This window comes from Jatropha curcas, chromosome 2 (assembly GCF_041381405.1).
Source record: "Jatropha curcas cultivar XTBG-Jc1 chromosome 2, XTBG_Jcur_1.0, whole genome shotgun sequence".
Lineage (NCBI taxonomy): Eukaryota > Viridiplantae > Streptophyta > Magnoliopsida > Malpighiales > Euphorbiaceae > Jatropha > Jatropha curcas.
The window spans coordinates 25,807,197-25,823,903 of NC_143152.1; the positions used below are offsets into that span (position 1 = coordinate 25,807,197).

Here is a 16,707-nt window from a genome sequence, read left to right on the forward strand (position 1 = left end):
ACTTAATCACTCTTAATTCATATAGTAGTTTTAGATTTGATTTGTTAGCTAGAATGGTGCCTCCGACACCGAATGTGACATCCACCATCTAAATCCTCTAGGATCGGGCAACATATGTTACATTTAGTTGACTATGATAGCTTAGGCGAATCCCACATCAGCTTAACACAAGGTGTAAGTGAATTACATAAGAATAGGCAAGTGTCATACTAATAAGAGGTCTTTTGGGCTATTGAGTTGGTTCTAGCCTAAGAACAAAGCCATGCAAGCCTGAGTTGGTTCGACCAAAAGCTGACGATATCTTGATAGGTTATGGGATGCCACATCAATTTTGACAAAAAAAAAAAATTATAGGAATAATTTTAGTATTAAAATTAGGTTATGCTTATATTCTAATTAAGTATTATAGGATATATAAAAATCCAGTTATAGATATTGTTATGAGCTCACAATATATAATTGCAAAATATTTTATATAATTATGCTTTTTGAACAAGGTATATGTTAGCTTAATAATTTTTTATTCTAATTGTCTATTAAAATAATAATTGATATTTTTATTTGTGGTTAGTAATTTTCATTCACTTCTTCTGAATCCAAAATTAAAATTTCCATTGTAATACCAAAAATAATTATGTGAATAATCTATATATATATATATATATATATATATATATATATATATATATATATGTGAAAATAGAAGAGAATAATGAGATTTCTGACAACATCTTTAATAAAATTTAAAATATTTTAAAATAACTTTAGACATAGCCAATTAAAAAATTATATTTTATTAATTAATTGGATATAATTTATTAAAATTATTTTTAAAATAAATACATGTAATAATTAAACATTTTAAAATTTTGTGAACCAAAACCTTCAATTTAAAAAATCAGCCTGCCGTATTGAGTAGCTTAAATTAAAAAAAAAAAAAAAAAAAAAAAAAACTTACTTATGGTATAATGAGTGTGTGCATAAGGAACGGGCCATTTGCCATTTGCAAAACTTTATCTCAATTTGATCCATCTAACTAAAGAGACCCTTCCATAATTATAGTTTGATTAGAAGTAGGTCATTTCGTTGTCTTCTCAACGATGTAGAGTATGATTTCTGATTTGTGGTATACGATAAAGCTTATCTTAATCAGATGTTGATTATTTATTATTAGATTTTTCCTCCATTGTGCATGGGATAAAAGAGAGGCAGGCATTGTGAATTTTGAATTATCTGTGTTCATACCAGTTTAAAATTTTACTATTTATATTCGTTTCAAATTTATTTAAATATTCGTATATGAACCATCTAAATTTTGCTACCTGTATCTATTTTAAACCAGTTTAAAGTACCCCTTAAACGGGTAGTGTATCCACAAATTTTAAATTATCCAAATTGAACTTATTTAAATTGAATTTTTACTTATAAATGGATAAAATACTCGCAGATACCTATAACTAAAACTATTTATTATAGTGAGTAACAGAGCCGCTTGTATCTATTGCAGATAGTAATTTCACTATCTGTATTCGTCTCAAACTCATCTATAACTATTTGTGCCCTCCTTAAATAAATCAGAGCAGAATGAGTATCATAAAATACCCATCTTACTTCCATCCTTTTATATCCATTTAAGGGCCTCAAATTGAGAAGACATCAATAATATTGGCCACTAAATTGGAAATTGTTGGCAGGCAATAACAGGATGTTTTTTGTGTCACGGAAATAGGCTTGCTTTGCCTGTATTCTTTAGACAAAATCTGTCAAATGCAATGGTCATCTTTGTCTTGGTGGTTCAACCATAACTTCCCTTTTATTCTTTTTTTCCAAAAGAGATAGAGCTTTATATATTTCAATGCAGTGATTATTAGCAGACTTGAGGCCAGCTTGTTAGGCATGGCCACCGGTTCGGTTCTAATCAGAACTGATTAGAATCGAACCGGGATCAAATTGTACTGTAGACGGACCGGAACCGGATCGAAACCGGCAGTTCATAATTTTAAACCAGAACCAGTGGTTCAAGGGCCAGTTAAGGTTCATGTGAATGTTAAAATATGAATCGGAACAGGCTCGAAACCGGCGGTTCCGGTCCGGTTCGAACCGGATGCACAAAAAAATTGTAGCTTAAAATTTTTATAAAAAAATTTGTCACCTGATTTGATTGTAGTTGATTTGATTTATGGTGAAAAGAAGTATAATGGTACATAAGTTATAAAAAGTGGTGAAAAAAAATACACATTTTTGACTTAATTTACACAAAAAATGGTACATGAATAGTTGATTTACAAAAAAAAAAAAAAAAAAAAAAAAAAAAAAAAACTTTCAAGTGTACAAAAAAAGAGTGTAACGGATAGTTTTTGATATGATAGGTGTTTTTTAATTTATTTTTTGGTAAATAAATTTATTTATTTTTTAATAATTTATTTATTTATTTACTGTAATTTACTAAATTATCCAAAAATATAGCTGTTATTTTTCTGTTATAAGGGACAATTTGGGAAACTAATAAATGAGAAACATGTATAAATATGATGAGTTGATGATTTTTTATTTCACAACCAATTATATTCTAACTCTTCTCTTATTCTCAATCAAAATTCTCTCAAATTTCCATAATTCATTATTTTTTCTATTGCTTTATTTTCCTTAATATTGGAATTATCTATTGTTTATTTTTTATTTTCTTACATCCAATTCCAAATTCTTTCTCTAATCTAATTTTTACATTCATAAATTTACTTTATTTAATTTTTTAATAATTTTCTTAGTATTTGAAAATAATAATTTCCAACTCATTCCATTAATTTTATATTCCATTTATAGTTTTCTATATTAGTGAATTAGCAAAATTTGTAAATTTAATGTAATAATAATTCTAAGTTAGTTAATAGAAGTTTTTCTTTTAAAATTTTATAATAATTTATTTAGTTAATAAAATTTAAACATTTTAAAATTATTATTTATTTATGAATTCGGAATCAAAATTTTATTATTTTTTTAAAAATTTGCGTAATGCCGGAACCGAATCGGAACCGTAATTCGAACCGTCGGTTCGCCGGAACCGTGCCGAACCGTATTGGAACAGGAGGTTCAAGGGTCGGTTCCGGTTCAAAATTTTAAACATCTCAAACCAGCGGCTCAGTGAACCGGAACCGGCAGTTCACTGAACCGGCCATGCCTACAGCTTGTAATAGGTAGAAAATATTTTTTTTATTGTTGAAAATTAGGGAAAAAGATACAAGCTAAGATCTTTTGATGCTAGAGTATCAACCCTTATTACTAAACTAAGAAATCAATTGCGATGGCCAGCAAAAAAAAAAAAAAAAAAAAAAAAAAAAAAAAAAAATATATATATATATATATATATATATATATATATATATGTGTGTGTGTGTGTGTGTGTGTGATTAAATATTTTAAAATTTTAAAATTTATCTTTTCTTAAATTTATTTTTTAATTTAAATTTTCTTTCATTTTCTTTCTTTTTTATTAAAATTTTCTTTCATTTACTATTTAAACACAAAAATTAAGTACGTGGATATGGATAGGGTTGATTATTGTTTCTTGTGATAGCTCCTCCTTATTGTTTCTGGTTTTATTGAAAATTTTCATTTCTTTTGTTAAATAAATTACAGATCTATATCTATTTAATATAAATCTATGTTATTTATATTTTTGTTATTTTTTGTAGTTTATTTCCATCTTGTGTGAAGTTTATGACCTCTCCATTAGTATTTGTTTTGTTTTTTTGCATTTGTTTTGTTTAATTTAGATGTGCAATTTGTGGAGAAATTTTTAAATGCACTAATTTTTATCTTTTGGATTCTGATAGTGCGGTTTGTTCTTTCATTAGATTTAGAGATCATTGAACAACTTTAGTTATAATAGTTTTGTTCTATCTCTAAATTTGATTTTAAGTTTTTAATGAAATTTTAATATATTATATTTAAAAAATCCCAATTTCAGGTGGTTTGATTAATTAGTTTTTTGTTTAAAAAATGAAACCGAACTGAAACTTAAAAGTTGGTAGTAAAATTCTAAAGGAAAAATGCTCATTTTGGCCCTTCAACTTGGTCCCCAAAATCAATTGACCCATATTTTAACTTTAAAGCCAAATTTCTTCATTAATTAGCGTATTACAACCAAATAGCTCAAACATTAGTGCGCGTGTAATATAATCAAAATTCAAAGAGAGTGAGAAAAGAAATTCAAAGCTAAATCTTCATACCACCAATTCAGTTACCAAATATTATCGAGGGAAAAATAAGCCAAGCTATCTCCTTTTGTAATATGAAGTTTGCACATGTAGAGCAACGAAGGAGCGGTGCCTTTCAATTGAGGTAAAAATCAAATTGGGGAAAAAATAAATTTTTCTTTGATATTCAAAAGTGAAACCGAAATTGACAGTGACTTTTTCATTCTTCTCGATATCAAAGGTAAGTGGTTTATTTGTTTTTGTTTCTTTGTTAACTAAAAGTAACTCAGGAAAAACATTTTTTTTATTAACTGGAAGAACTCAACAAAATTTTTTATTTGTTTGTTTGTGGTGTGATCAACATTGTTTTATTGGAGTGTTTTATGTCTCATGTATTGTAACCCATATTTTATGCTTTAATATTGATCGTCTTAATGATAACTGAAGGATTGTTCCTTGTATTCCTTGCCGGTTTTTTTTTTTTTTTTTTTTTTAAAGTCTTTTAAATTTGTGATACACGTACTCAATTGCGGAGTATAGTGTAACAAGGCTTTTGATAGTGTTATACCTCTGATTCTTTAATCCTTGTGTTGGTAGAGGTTATTATTTAACCTTGTAGGCTCAGAACAGTACTCTTTGCTATTTCTTTTACATTCTATGCTTTGGATCTTTCTAGTGATAAATGAAAGGTTGTTCCCTGTACTCCTTGTTGGTTTTTTTGTAAAGTCTTTTAAGGTTGTAATACATATACCCGCTTTTGGCTAAGGGTATAACAAAGCTTCAAACCACATATAAAATATCGAGCCGCTCCCTCATAATCATACTCTAGATGAGAACCTCCATTTCTCCGAATGTTGGGTGAGCTTGAATGTCAACCTCTAGAAACCGAGCTTCCTTGATCTCTTATCCTCATTCTTCGTTGATTAAGGATTTATTTTAGTGTTAGGGGTTTTGATTTCTGATAATTTAAAAATTTTGAAAAACAAAGGTAGCATTTTAACGGTAATTACGTTAATAGAATGTTTTCATCTTTAATATTTCTTTTTTTTTTAAATATTTTTAAACTGCTCGGGAATCACGTTTTCATACCAGCTGAATGTGTGAACTATTTAGCTGTAATATGATGATTAATGAGAATTTTGGGTTAAAAGTTAAAATATGGGTAAATTAATTTTGGGCACCAAGTTAAGGGGCCAAAACCGAGCTTTTTCCAATTCTAAATTAAACAGGATCGATTAATTTAAATTATCAAATTAAAAAATAAATCTAAATGAGCTGGATTAAAATTATAGTAAGCCTTCCCTATTCCAACAAACCCACATCAATAATCAATAATTTATTAAAAAAAATAGCAGCCGATGCGTCAGATAGCAAAACCCTAGAAATGCCAACACTTTCAGAATATCTTCCCACACGTGCCACAAACAGCATGAATGCCAAGAGTTCCAAAACCCAGACAGAGCGCCATAACACTCGAATCATTTACGCTTCTTTGTTCGTTTATGCTTCTTTGCCTACGCCGTTGCTTCTTCGCTTCCTTCCCTTTATTCGCCACCTACCCAGTATCACCCTTATTCCCACCTCACCTCCACTTCTCTTTTCCTCTCTCTCCTGGCAAGCTAGATTCTTTTTGTTAAGTTGAAAAAGAGTTTAAATTCGAGTGCTTTTCTAATTCTTGAGTAGCTCTTAGTCTTAGTTAGGTTGTTGGTTCTTGATTTGTCGGTGCGAAGCTTATTTACATTCATTTGTCGACTTTTCCTAGCTGGTTAGAGAAATGGCGGGTTCTGCATTAAGTTTCGGATTATCAAAAGCTGCGAATTCGCAAAACGAAGCCGTTTTGATCAGTCGGAATTTTGCTATCCCTGACAATATTCGGTTCAAAACACTAGTAAAGGAGGTGACTTTCCACGTGCGGGCTCCACATTTCTCTGCTAAGAAACAGAGGCTTGTAGTTCGGAGCTCGCACTCACAAGCAGAACCGGAATCTGGTGTGCTCTCATCCACTGTAGTTAAACAGGAAGGCAGTGAGACTGTTGTAGCTAAGGATGTTAAGATTTTGGAGAAGGGAAATGAATTAGAAACTGATGTTGGTGGCAATGGTGGTGGAGATATATTTGATGGAAATGGAGGAAATGGGAAATTTCCTGGTGGTGGAGGTGGCGGCAATGGTGAAGGAGAGCGCAAAGAAGAAGAAGAAGAAGAGTTTGGACCGATTATGAAATTTGATGAGGTGATCAAAGAAGCAGAGGCTAGAGGGGCACGTCTTCCTTCTGATATGCTAGAGGCTGCTAAGAGTGTGGGGATTCGCAAAGTTCTTCTGCTTCGATATTTGGATTTGCAGGTGATTTGTGAACTAATTCAATTGTATGGATACATTTAATTTGAAGTGGTGATGATTATTATTATTTTGGTTAAGGTTGTTGATATTTGTTGTTCCTTTTGTTTTGTTACTGCAGGGATCAGGTGGACTTTTGGGTTTTGCAATGAAGTCATGCTCTATGCTACGAAATAGAATGTTGGCTGATCCATCCTTCCTTTTTAAAATTGGAACAGAGGTTTGTTAAGCTCCTTTTTCTTCTTCTTTCTTTTTCCAAAGCAAAATCTGCATCTTTACTATGTGGATGGGATAAGATTATGCTAAATTCTGCTAAATTGGTTAACTGGCACTGCTATCTGCGCAAATTAACTTACATCATGATTAGATAATTCTCTTGTAAGCGAGGTGGCTTTAGTTCGCCATTGGTCACTAAATTTCTTACAGATTCACGATGCGGTCACTTAACCTTCAGTTTGTAACATCAAAAGCGTTCAACTTGTAAATTTTGTTCCAGTAAAGCTCACTATTGACATTTCTAGGAAAAGATAGGATAAAAATTTTAGTTCAAGAGCAATAGAACAGCATTGAGTTTGTTTTGCATTTCCCGTAACTTTCATGAGTATTTTAATGCAATGCAGATAGTTATTGATTCTTGTTGTGCTACGTTTGCGGAAATTCAAAAGAGGGGCAAAGACTTTTGGGCGGAGTTTGAATTGTATGTTGCAGATCTTTTGGTTGGTGTGGTGGTAAATGTTGCTTTGGTTGGCATGTTAGCACCCTATGCACGTATTGGACAAACATCTGTGTCTAAGGGGTTCTTTGGACAGTTGCGACATGCTTATGATGCTCTTCCTAGTAGGTTAGTAGTTCATGCCCACTACATTTTGTTTTGCATACTAATGAGCTTATCTTGCATAGTAATTTGTATATTCATACTTTAGCACAATTTTCTTCACAGCTTTGGAATATTGTGAATAATGTATTAAAGTGCATATCTGACACAGTGTGTTTGAAGCTGAAAGACCTGGATGTAGATTCTCTGTAAAGCAGAGAATTGCAACGTACTTCTACAAGGTAAGCTTTTCATGTACATTAATTGATTTGTATTCAAATTCTTTTGGATTGATTATTGATGATCTATACCTTTTGTTTCCAGGGAGTCCTGTATGGATCAGTTGGCTTTGCATGCGGTATTATCGGCCAAGGCATAGCAAATCTCATAATGACTGCTAAGCGGTATCACTTATATCTATAGGCTGATCATGCACCAACTTTTTATTTTGGATAGTACTTTATTTATTTTTTAATTCATTTTTGGGATTGAGGGGTGGAATTAGGGGAGTTTGTTTGTAGATTTAATGAACTTCAGATTGTTATCTTTTAGAGAAAATCCTGTATAGGTCTCATTATATTGATTTTAATCCTAGTAGCTGAAACATGAAAAATTTGCATAAGACATATTGCTAGTGATACTGGGAATGGAAAAGAAGGATTTCACTGTTAGTGAAACTGTTATATTTCTAATAGGCGTTATTTTAGTAGGCAAGCAGCTGCTCTTTCTCCCTGGTGAATGTAATCATTTAATCTTTATTTAGATGATTGTAAAACTGTGCAATAGGTTGCTATGGTTCTTTTCAACATAGATGTTTCACATTCAAATTAGTACTTGAGATATCTATGATTGAAATGTTTTTACTTATTGATGGAGTCTGTGTGCTACATAAATTTTTAATATGCCAAGGATATGGTTTATTTGAATTCTACTTGGTTGTTATCATAGTCCTGATAGATAAATTCGGTGTCCTTCACGTTTTTGTATTATCTATTGCTAACATTAATGTTTAAGGACATTATATCATACAAGAATCAAGCTGCTATTGGATTTTCATTAAGCTTTGAATTGCTTATAATGTAATTGCATTTGTCAGGAGCATAAAGAAATCAGAAGATGACATACCTGTGCCACCTCTTGTGAAAAGTGCAGTTCTTTGGGGTATGCTTTGCTTGTGTGCTTAGATTGGCAATAAGTTATCAAGTTGATTTTCCGGCATAATTTTGAAACATGTTTTGATGCCCATGAACTTGCATGAATTAACGTAAAGGTTTTTGTTTATATGTTTATTGGATGTTTTCCTCAGCTAATCAATGGCCTTTTCTCCTCATATTATTTGATCCTGTTTGTTGTCTCGATTCTTTTAGCAGTGTTTTGAGTTATCGTGTCTAATTCCTAGGGTAGATATTATTGAATGAGTATGCACATGGATTTTTGTGAATTTGATATCTCATACAGCTATAACTGAACTTTTGCAAAATGATGTTTATCATGTTTGGCATCATAATTGATGTTGGAAGTTCAACAATTACATGCTAAATAACATATTTGTATACTGTGTAGGAATGGGCATTTACCCTCTAGATAAACTATGACATTCTTTTGATGCCATAATCTTGCCATTGATCCAATACTAGTGTCAAATTTCTGCCATTGAAAAACAAGAGCTAAAAATATTCTAGATTATTTATTGACCCTGGTGAACCATAATTAATATTTGACGCAATCAGCCACTTAACAATGATGAACCATAGGCAATAAAATTTCCAGTATGCTTTATATGACCTTCCATCCAGATTGTCTCATGATTATTATCTATCCCCTAATCCTCCAAGTATATTTACTGCTTGCTGTTTGTGTTTACAGCCTGTTAAATTTGCCAGACTTTCTCACTCTCTCTTTCTATCTAATCTATATATATATATATATATATATATACTGGAAAAATATATGAAACACACTTGACTTGTAATATGGCTATTCTTATCTTATGGGTATCTATTTCCTTGCTTGATGCCTGACAGTTCATTTTCCCTTATGCTATGACAACTGAACAACTGAAGCATGACATGCTTCTTTCAGCTGTAATTTCCAAATAAAAATCACACTTCTAAGAAATGATAACTTACATTATGAAACCTTGCAGTATTGTTTAGTAATTTCTTGTATCTGGTGCATGTGTGCATTTTAGTGTAATAGTGTTTTGTTTCTGCTTGGAGCGTGCATTACTGCGTCCGTAGGTTCTGCTTTACCTGATTAACATTTTTCTTCACTTTCTCTGTTGCTTATCTTCAACGTTTAGATTCATTTTCTTGCTAAGTGTTAACTAATTACTTTCTTGGGGAGAACCATAAAAAATTATGTTTTTCTAATAAATGGTTTTCTTTCTTTAAACTTGCAGGTGTTTTTCTTGCAGTTTCATCAAACACGCGTTACCAAATTATTAATGGACTGGAACGTGTTGTCGAAGCATCGCCCTTGGCAAAGCAGGTTCCACCAGTTGCAATGGCTTTCACAGTTGGTGTGAGATTCGCCAACAACGTTTATGGTGGTATGCAGTTTGTAGACTGGGCTAGATGGAGTGGGGTGCAATAATGACAATGGTGCAACTCTGTACTCGTGTTTTAGAAATTGTCGTGGTACAAGGATATGCGCTTGATGCTTTAGAAATATTTTAATTGACTGAATTTCCGTTAGCCGGATAGTTGACTGCAAGTGCCAGGAGGGTCTGTTCTGACTTTGTATCACTTCAGTGAAATTCAAATTGTGCAATTGGGAAAATTCATTTTCTTTATGTTAATGGATTAGGGAGCATGCTCAATCAGAAAAACATATTGCTAGTGGAGTTGTAATGGGCGCGGTCCTTGCGTTTTCCACCCTTCCAAACGTACCCTAACAAAATGACTAATATTTTAGCAAGATTTAGGTCGTATTTAATGGCGTGGTCAATTTTTTATGGCCAGATGCATAAATTCACTTTTGTATTTAATGGGGAAATTTCTAGGAATCTATTATGTCTTGAAGTTGTGAATTCTGCGCTACGTTAGTTTTGCATAACCTAAATTATGTTGCATTTCTGTTCTGTTCTTATATAAAATTGAAAATTAACAAATGAAAATCGGACTGATTTGATCTAAAACTTAAATTAAAGCAAATCAATCTGCACTATTTTAATTTGTTTAGGTTCAATTTGTATAAAAATTTAGTTTATTTAATTTAAATTAATTCGATTTGATTTAAAACTAACCGAACAAGTTCTTACTTTCTACATCACTTTGATTTTTGGATAAATTCTAATGAGGCTTTGATTGACTAAAAAAACTGTTATAAAATAATAGAAAAATAGAGACACAATATAAGGGTATATTTGTTATTGACGAGAAGCCATATATATATATATATATATATATATATATATGTATATATATATATAAAAGTGGAATGCTAATAGAGTTCTACAGGAATCAGGAAGATAGAGTTCGTAATAATTAAGAATATAGACTTCTAGCTTATGTAGGACTTCTGATTATTTCATAACACTCTCCTTGAATGTTCATTCTTCAAATAATATGCCTCATTAAAACATTACTAATAAAAAACCTGTGGGAAAAAATCTTAGTGAAGGAAAAAAGGAACATTATTCTTTTTTTAAATACGCATTAAAATATCGTCTAACTAAAAACCTCCATCAGGAAAATCCAATTGGGAAAAAATCTTGGTTAAAGGGAAAAATAATACATGCGTGTGTACTTCCCCTCTTGTTAGTTATAATATAACTTACATATATCATTGCCGTGGAGATATCAAAATACATATTTAACTCTATTTAATTTCTTCATATTCGAGAAGAACTATATCTTGCAAACAAAATTTATGAAAATGCTTATATCTAATCATATGACTAGCAAGATATATTAGCGTCTTTATTACACTAATATATGGTACTTCAGGATCAATAAGTCCTTCATAATTTTCTCAAATTTGAAAAATGGTCATTTTCTTATCAAGTGACCTCATAATCATTAGCATCCACATAAGATTATTTTAATAACTTAGCTATATATATGGATTCATAGATAAAATTTTATTTATGAATTGTTCAATCTTGAGGCTGAAACAAAACTTTATATTTCCAATATCTTTCATCTCAAAATCCTCCTTTAAAGAATTTACAATCTTTGGAAGCTCTTAGGAGTTCCAATAATATTTATGATCAAATAATGACAAATTACAAATTCATATTCAAATATCTCTATAAAAATTCATTAACATATAACGATATTATTAAAATATTCTTCCAACAAATATTCACTAATCAAAAGATCACCTTACTCATGATAGCATATAAAGCAAATATTAAAAGTATGAAAGTATGTGACTCTCAACAAAAAATATTATAAATACAATATAATCATAAAATAATATAATATTTTCTCAGCCATAAATGCGATTATAATGTATGTATTAAGATTTCTTAATTCCATGTAGAAATCTTGAATATATTTCTTAGGGTCTTAATTTGGTTGCTTCAAGTATTTTTTCAATATTTCATAGATATTATTATCCAGTAATCAATATAGAACTCTAAAATATTAGTTGAATATATTTCTTGAGAATTTAACTTTATGCTTCAAACAACTAGAATCCTTTAAGGATTTTCATATAGATATCTACGTCAAATTAGCATATAAATAGGCATCCATTAGCTCATATTCAAATATCTCTACGTCAAATTAGCATATAACTAATTACTTTCTTGGGGAGAACCATAAAAAATTATGTTTTTCTAATAAATGGTTTTCTTTCTTTAAACTTGCAGGTGTTTTTCTTGCAGTTTCATCAAACACGCGTTACCAAATTATTAATGGACTGGAACGTGTTGTCGAAGCATCGCCCTTGGCAAAGCAGGTTCCACCAGTTGCAATGGCTTTCACAGTTGGTGTGAGATTCGCCAACAACGTTTATGGTGGTATGCAGTTTGTAGACTGGGCTAGATGGAGTGGGGTGCAATAATGACAATGGTGCAACTCTGTACTCGTGTTTTAGAAATTGTCGTGGTACAAGGATATGCGCTTGATGCTTTAGAAATATTTTAATTGACTGAATTTCCGTTAGCCGGATAGTTGACTGCAAGTGCCAGGAGGGTCTGTTCTGACTTTGTATCACTTCAGTGAAATTCAAATTGTGCAATTGGGAAAATTCATTTTCTTTATGTTAATGGATTAGGGAGCATGCTCAATCAGAAAAACATATTGCTAGTGGAGTTGTAATGGGCGCGGTCCTTGCGTTTTCCACCCTTCCAAACGTACCCTAACAAAATGACTAATATTTTAGCAAGATTTAGGTCGTATTTAATGGCGTGGTCAATTTTTTATGGCCAGATGCATAAATTCACTTTTGTATTTAATGGGGAAATTTCTAGGAATCTATTATGTCTTGAAGTTGTGAATTCTGCGCTACGTTAGTTTTGCATAACCTAAATTATGTTGCATTTCTGTTCTGTTCTTATATAAAATTGAAAATTAACAAATGAAAATCGGACTGATTTGATCTAAAACTTAAATTAAAGCAAATCAATCTGCACTATTTTAATTTGTTTAGGTTCAATTTGTATAAAAATTTAGTTTATTTAATTTAAATTAATTCGATTTGATTTAAAACTAACCGAACAAGTTCTTACTTTCTACATCACTTTGATTTTTGGATAAATTCTAATGAGGCTTTGATTGACTAAAAAAACTGTTATAAAATAATAGAAAAATAGAGACACAATATAAGGGTATATTTGTTATTGACGAGAAGCCATATATATATATATATATATATATATATATATATGTATATATATATATAAAAGTGGAATGCTAATAGAGTTCTACAGGAATCAGGAAGATAGAGTTCGTAATAATTAAGAATATAGACTTCTAGCTTATGTAGGACTTCTGATTATTTCATAACACTCTCCTTGAATGTTCATTCTTCAAATAATATGCCTCATTAAAACATTACTAATAAAAAACCTGTGGGAAAAAATCTTAGTGAAGGAAAAAAGGAACATTATTCTTTTTTTAAATACGCATTAAAATATCGTCTAACTAAAAACCTCCATCAGGAAAATCCAATTGGGAAAAAATCTTGGTTAAAGGGAAAAATAATACATGCGTGTGTACTTCCCCTCTTGTTAGTTATAATATAACTTACATATATCATTGCCGTGGAGATATCAAAATACATATTTAACTCTATTTAATTTCTTCATATTCGAGAAGAACTATATCTTGCAAACAAAATTTATGAAAATGCTTATATCTAATCATATGACTAGCAAGATATATTAGCGTCTTTATTACACTAATATATGGTACTTCAGGATCAATAAGTCCTTCATAATTTTCTCAAATTTGAAAAATGGTCATTTTCTTATCAAGTGACCTCATAATCATTAGCATCCACATAAGATTATTTTAATAACTTAGCTATATATATGGATTCATAGATAAAATTTTATTTATGAATTGTTCAATCTTGAGGCTGAAACAAAACTTTATATTTCCAATATCTTTCATCTCAAAATCCTCCTTTAAAGAATTTACAATCTTTGGAAGCTCTTAGGAGTTCCAATAATATTTATGATCAAATAATGACAAATTACAAATTCATATTCAAATATCTCTATAAAAATTCATTAACATATAACGATATTATTAAAATATTCTTCCAACAAATATTCACTAATCAAAAGATCACCTTACTCATGATAGCATATAAAGCAAATATTAAAAGTATGAAAGTATGTGACTCTCAACAAAAAATATTATAAATACAATATAATCATAAAATAATATAATATTTTCTCAGCCATAAATGCGATTATAATGTATGTATTAAGATTTCTTAATTCCATGTAGAAATCTTGAATATATTTCTTAGGGTCTTAATTTGGTTGCTTCAAGTATTTTTTCAATATTTCATAGATATTATTATCCAGTAATCAATATAGAACTCTAAAATATTAGTTGAATATATTTCTTGAGAATTTAACTTTATGCTTCAAACAACTAGAATCCTTTAAGGATTTTCATATAGATATCTACGTCAAATTAGCATATAAATAGGCATCCATTAGCTCATATTCAAATATCTCTACGTCAAATTAGCATATAACTAATTACTTTCTTGGGGAGAACCATAAAAAATTATGTTTTTCTAATAAATGGTTTTCTTTCTTTAAACTTGCAGGTGTTTTTCTTGCAGTTTCATCAAACACGCGTTACCAAATTATTAATGGACTGGAACGTGTTGTCGAAGCATCGCCCTTGGCAAAGCAGGTTCCACCAGTTGCAATGGCTTTCACAGTTGGTGTGAGATTCGCCAACAACGTTTATGGTGGTATGCAGTTTGTAGACTGGGCTAGATGGAGTGGGGTGCAATAATGACAATGGTGCAACTCTGTACTCGTGTTTTAGAAATTGTCGTGGTACAAGGATATGCGCTTGATGCTTTAGAAATATTTTAATTGACTGAATTTCCGTTAGCCGGATAGTTGACTGCAAGTGCCAGGAGGGTCTGTTCTGACTTTGTATCACTTCAGTGAAATTCAAATTGTGCAATTGGGAAAATTCATTTTCTTTATGTTAATGGATTAGGGAGCATGCTCAATCAGAAAAACATATTGCTAGTGGAGTTGTAATGGGCGCGGTCCTTGCGTTTTCCACCCTTCCAAACGTACCCTAACAAAATGACTAATATTTTAGCAAGATTTAGGTCGTATTTAATGGCGTGGTCAATTTTTTATGGCCAGATGCATAAATTCACTTTTGTATTTAATGGGGAAATTTCTAGGAATCTATTATGTCTTGAAGTTGTGAATTCTGCGCTACGTTAGTTTTGCATAACCTAAATTATGTTGCATTTCTGTTCTGTTCTTATATAAAATTGAAAATTAACAAATGAAAATCGGACTGATTTGATCTAAAACTTAAATTAAAGCAAATCAATCTGCACTATTTTAATTTGTTTAGGTTCAATTTGTATAAAAATTTAGTTTATTTAATTTAAATTAATTCGATTTGATTTAAAACTAACCGAACAAGTTCTTACTTTCTACATCACTTTGATTTTTGGATAAATTCTAATGAGGCTTTGATTGACTAAAAAAACTGTTATAAAATAATAGAAAAATAGAGACACAATATAAGGGTATATTTGTTATTGACGAGAAGCCATATATATATATATATATATATATATATATGTATATATATATATAAAAGTGGAATGCTAATAGAGTTCTACAGGAATCAGGAAGATAGAGTTCGTAATAATTAAGAATATAGACTTCTAGCTTATGTAGGACTTCTGATTATTTCATAACACTCTCCTTGAATGTTCATTCTTCAAATAATATGCCTCATTAAAACATTACTAATAAAAAACCTGTGGGAAAAAATCTTAGTGAAGGAAAAAAGGAACATTATTCTTTTTTTAAATACGCATTAAAATATCGTCTAACTAAAAACCTCCATCAGGAAAATCCAATTGGGAAAAAATCTTGGTTAAAGGGAAAAATAATACATGCGTGTGTACTTCCCCTCTTGTTAGTTATAATATAACTTACATATATCATTGCCGTGGAGATATCAAAATACATATTTAACTCTATTTAATTTCTTCATATTCGAGAAGAACTATATCTTGCAAACAAAATTTATGAAAATGCTTATATCTAATCATATGACTAGCAAGATATATTAGCGTCTTTATTACACTAATATATGGTACTTCAGGATCAATAAGTCCTTCATAATTTTCTCAAATTTGAAAAATGGTCATTTTCTTATCAAGTGACCTCATAATCATTAGCATCCACATAAGATTATTTTAATAACTTAGCTATATATATGGATTCATAGATAAAATTTTATTTATGAATTGTTCAATCTTGAGGCTGAAACAAAACTTTATATTTCCAATATCTTTCATCTCAAAATCCTCCTTTAAAGAATTTACAATCTTTGGAAGCTCTTAGGAGTTCCAATAATATTTATGATCAAATAATGACAAATTACAAATTCATATTCAAATATCTCTATAAAAATTCATTAACATATAACGATATTATTAAAATATTCTTCCAACAAATATTCACTAATCAAAAGATCACCTTACTCATGATAGCATATAAAGCAAATATTAAAAGTATGAAAGTATGTGACTCTCAACAAAAAATATTATAAATACAATATAATCATAAAATAATATAATATTTTCTCAGCCATAAATGCGATTATAATGTATGTATTAAGATTTCTTAATTCCATGTAGAAATCTTGAATATATTTCTTAGGGTCTTAATTTGGTTG

The 16,707-nt window shown here is 30.3% G+C and overlaps 1 protein-coding gene across 1 annotated transcript; it reads left to right on the plus strand.

The window, feature by feature from the left end:
* Positions 1-5,589: 5,589 nt before the first annotated feature.
* LCD1 (reticulata-like protein, putative (DUF3411)) lies at positions 5,590-10,139 on the plus strand. The gene is made up of 7 exons (XM_012232599.4): positions 5,590-6,537; positions 6,653-6,751; positions 7,152-7,372; positions 7,518-7,587; positions 7,670-7,749; positions 8,442-8,506; positions 9,747-10,139. The coding sequence occupies exons 1-7, from the start codon at positions 5,971-5,973 to the stop codon at positions 9,938-9,940; spliced, it is 1,296 nt and encodes a 431-aa protein (XP_012087989.1). The 5' UTR covers positions 5,590-5,970; the 3' UTR covers positions 9,941-10,139.
* The last annotated feature ends 6,568 nt before the right edge of the window (positions 10,140-16,707 follow it).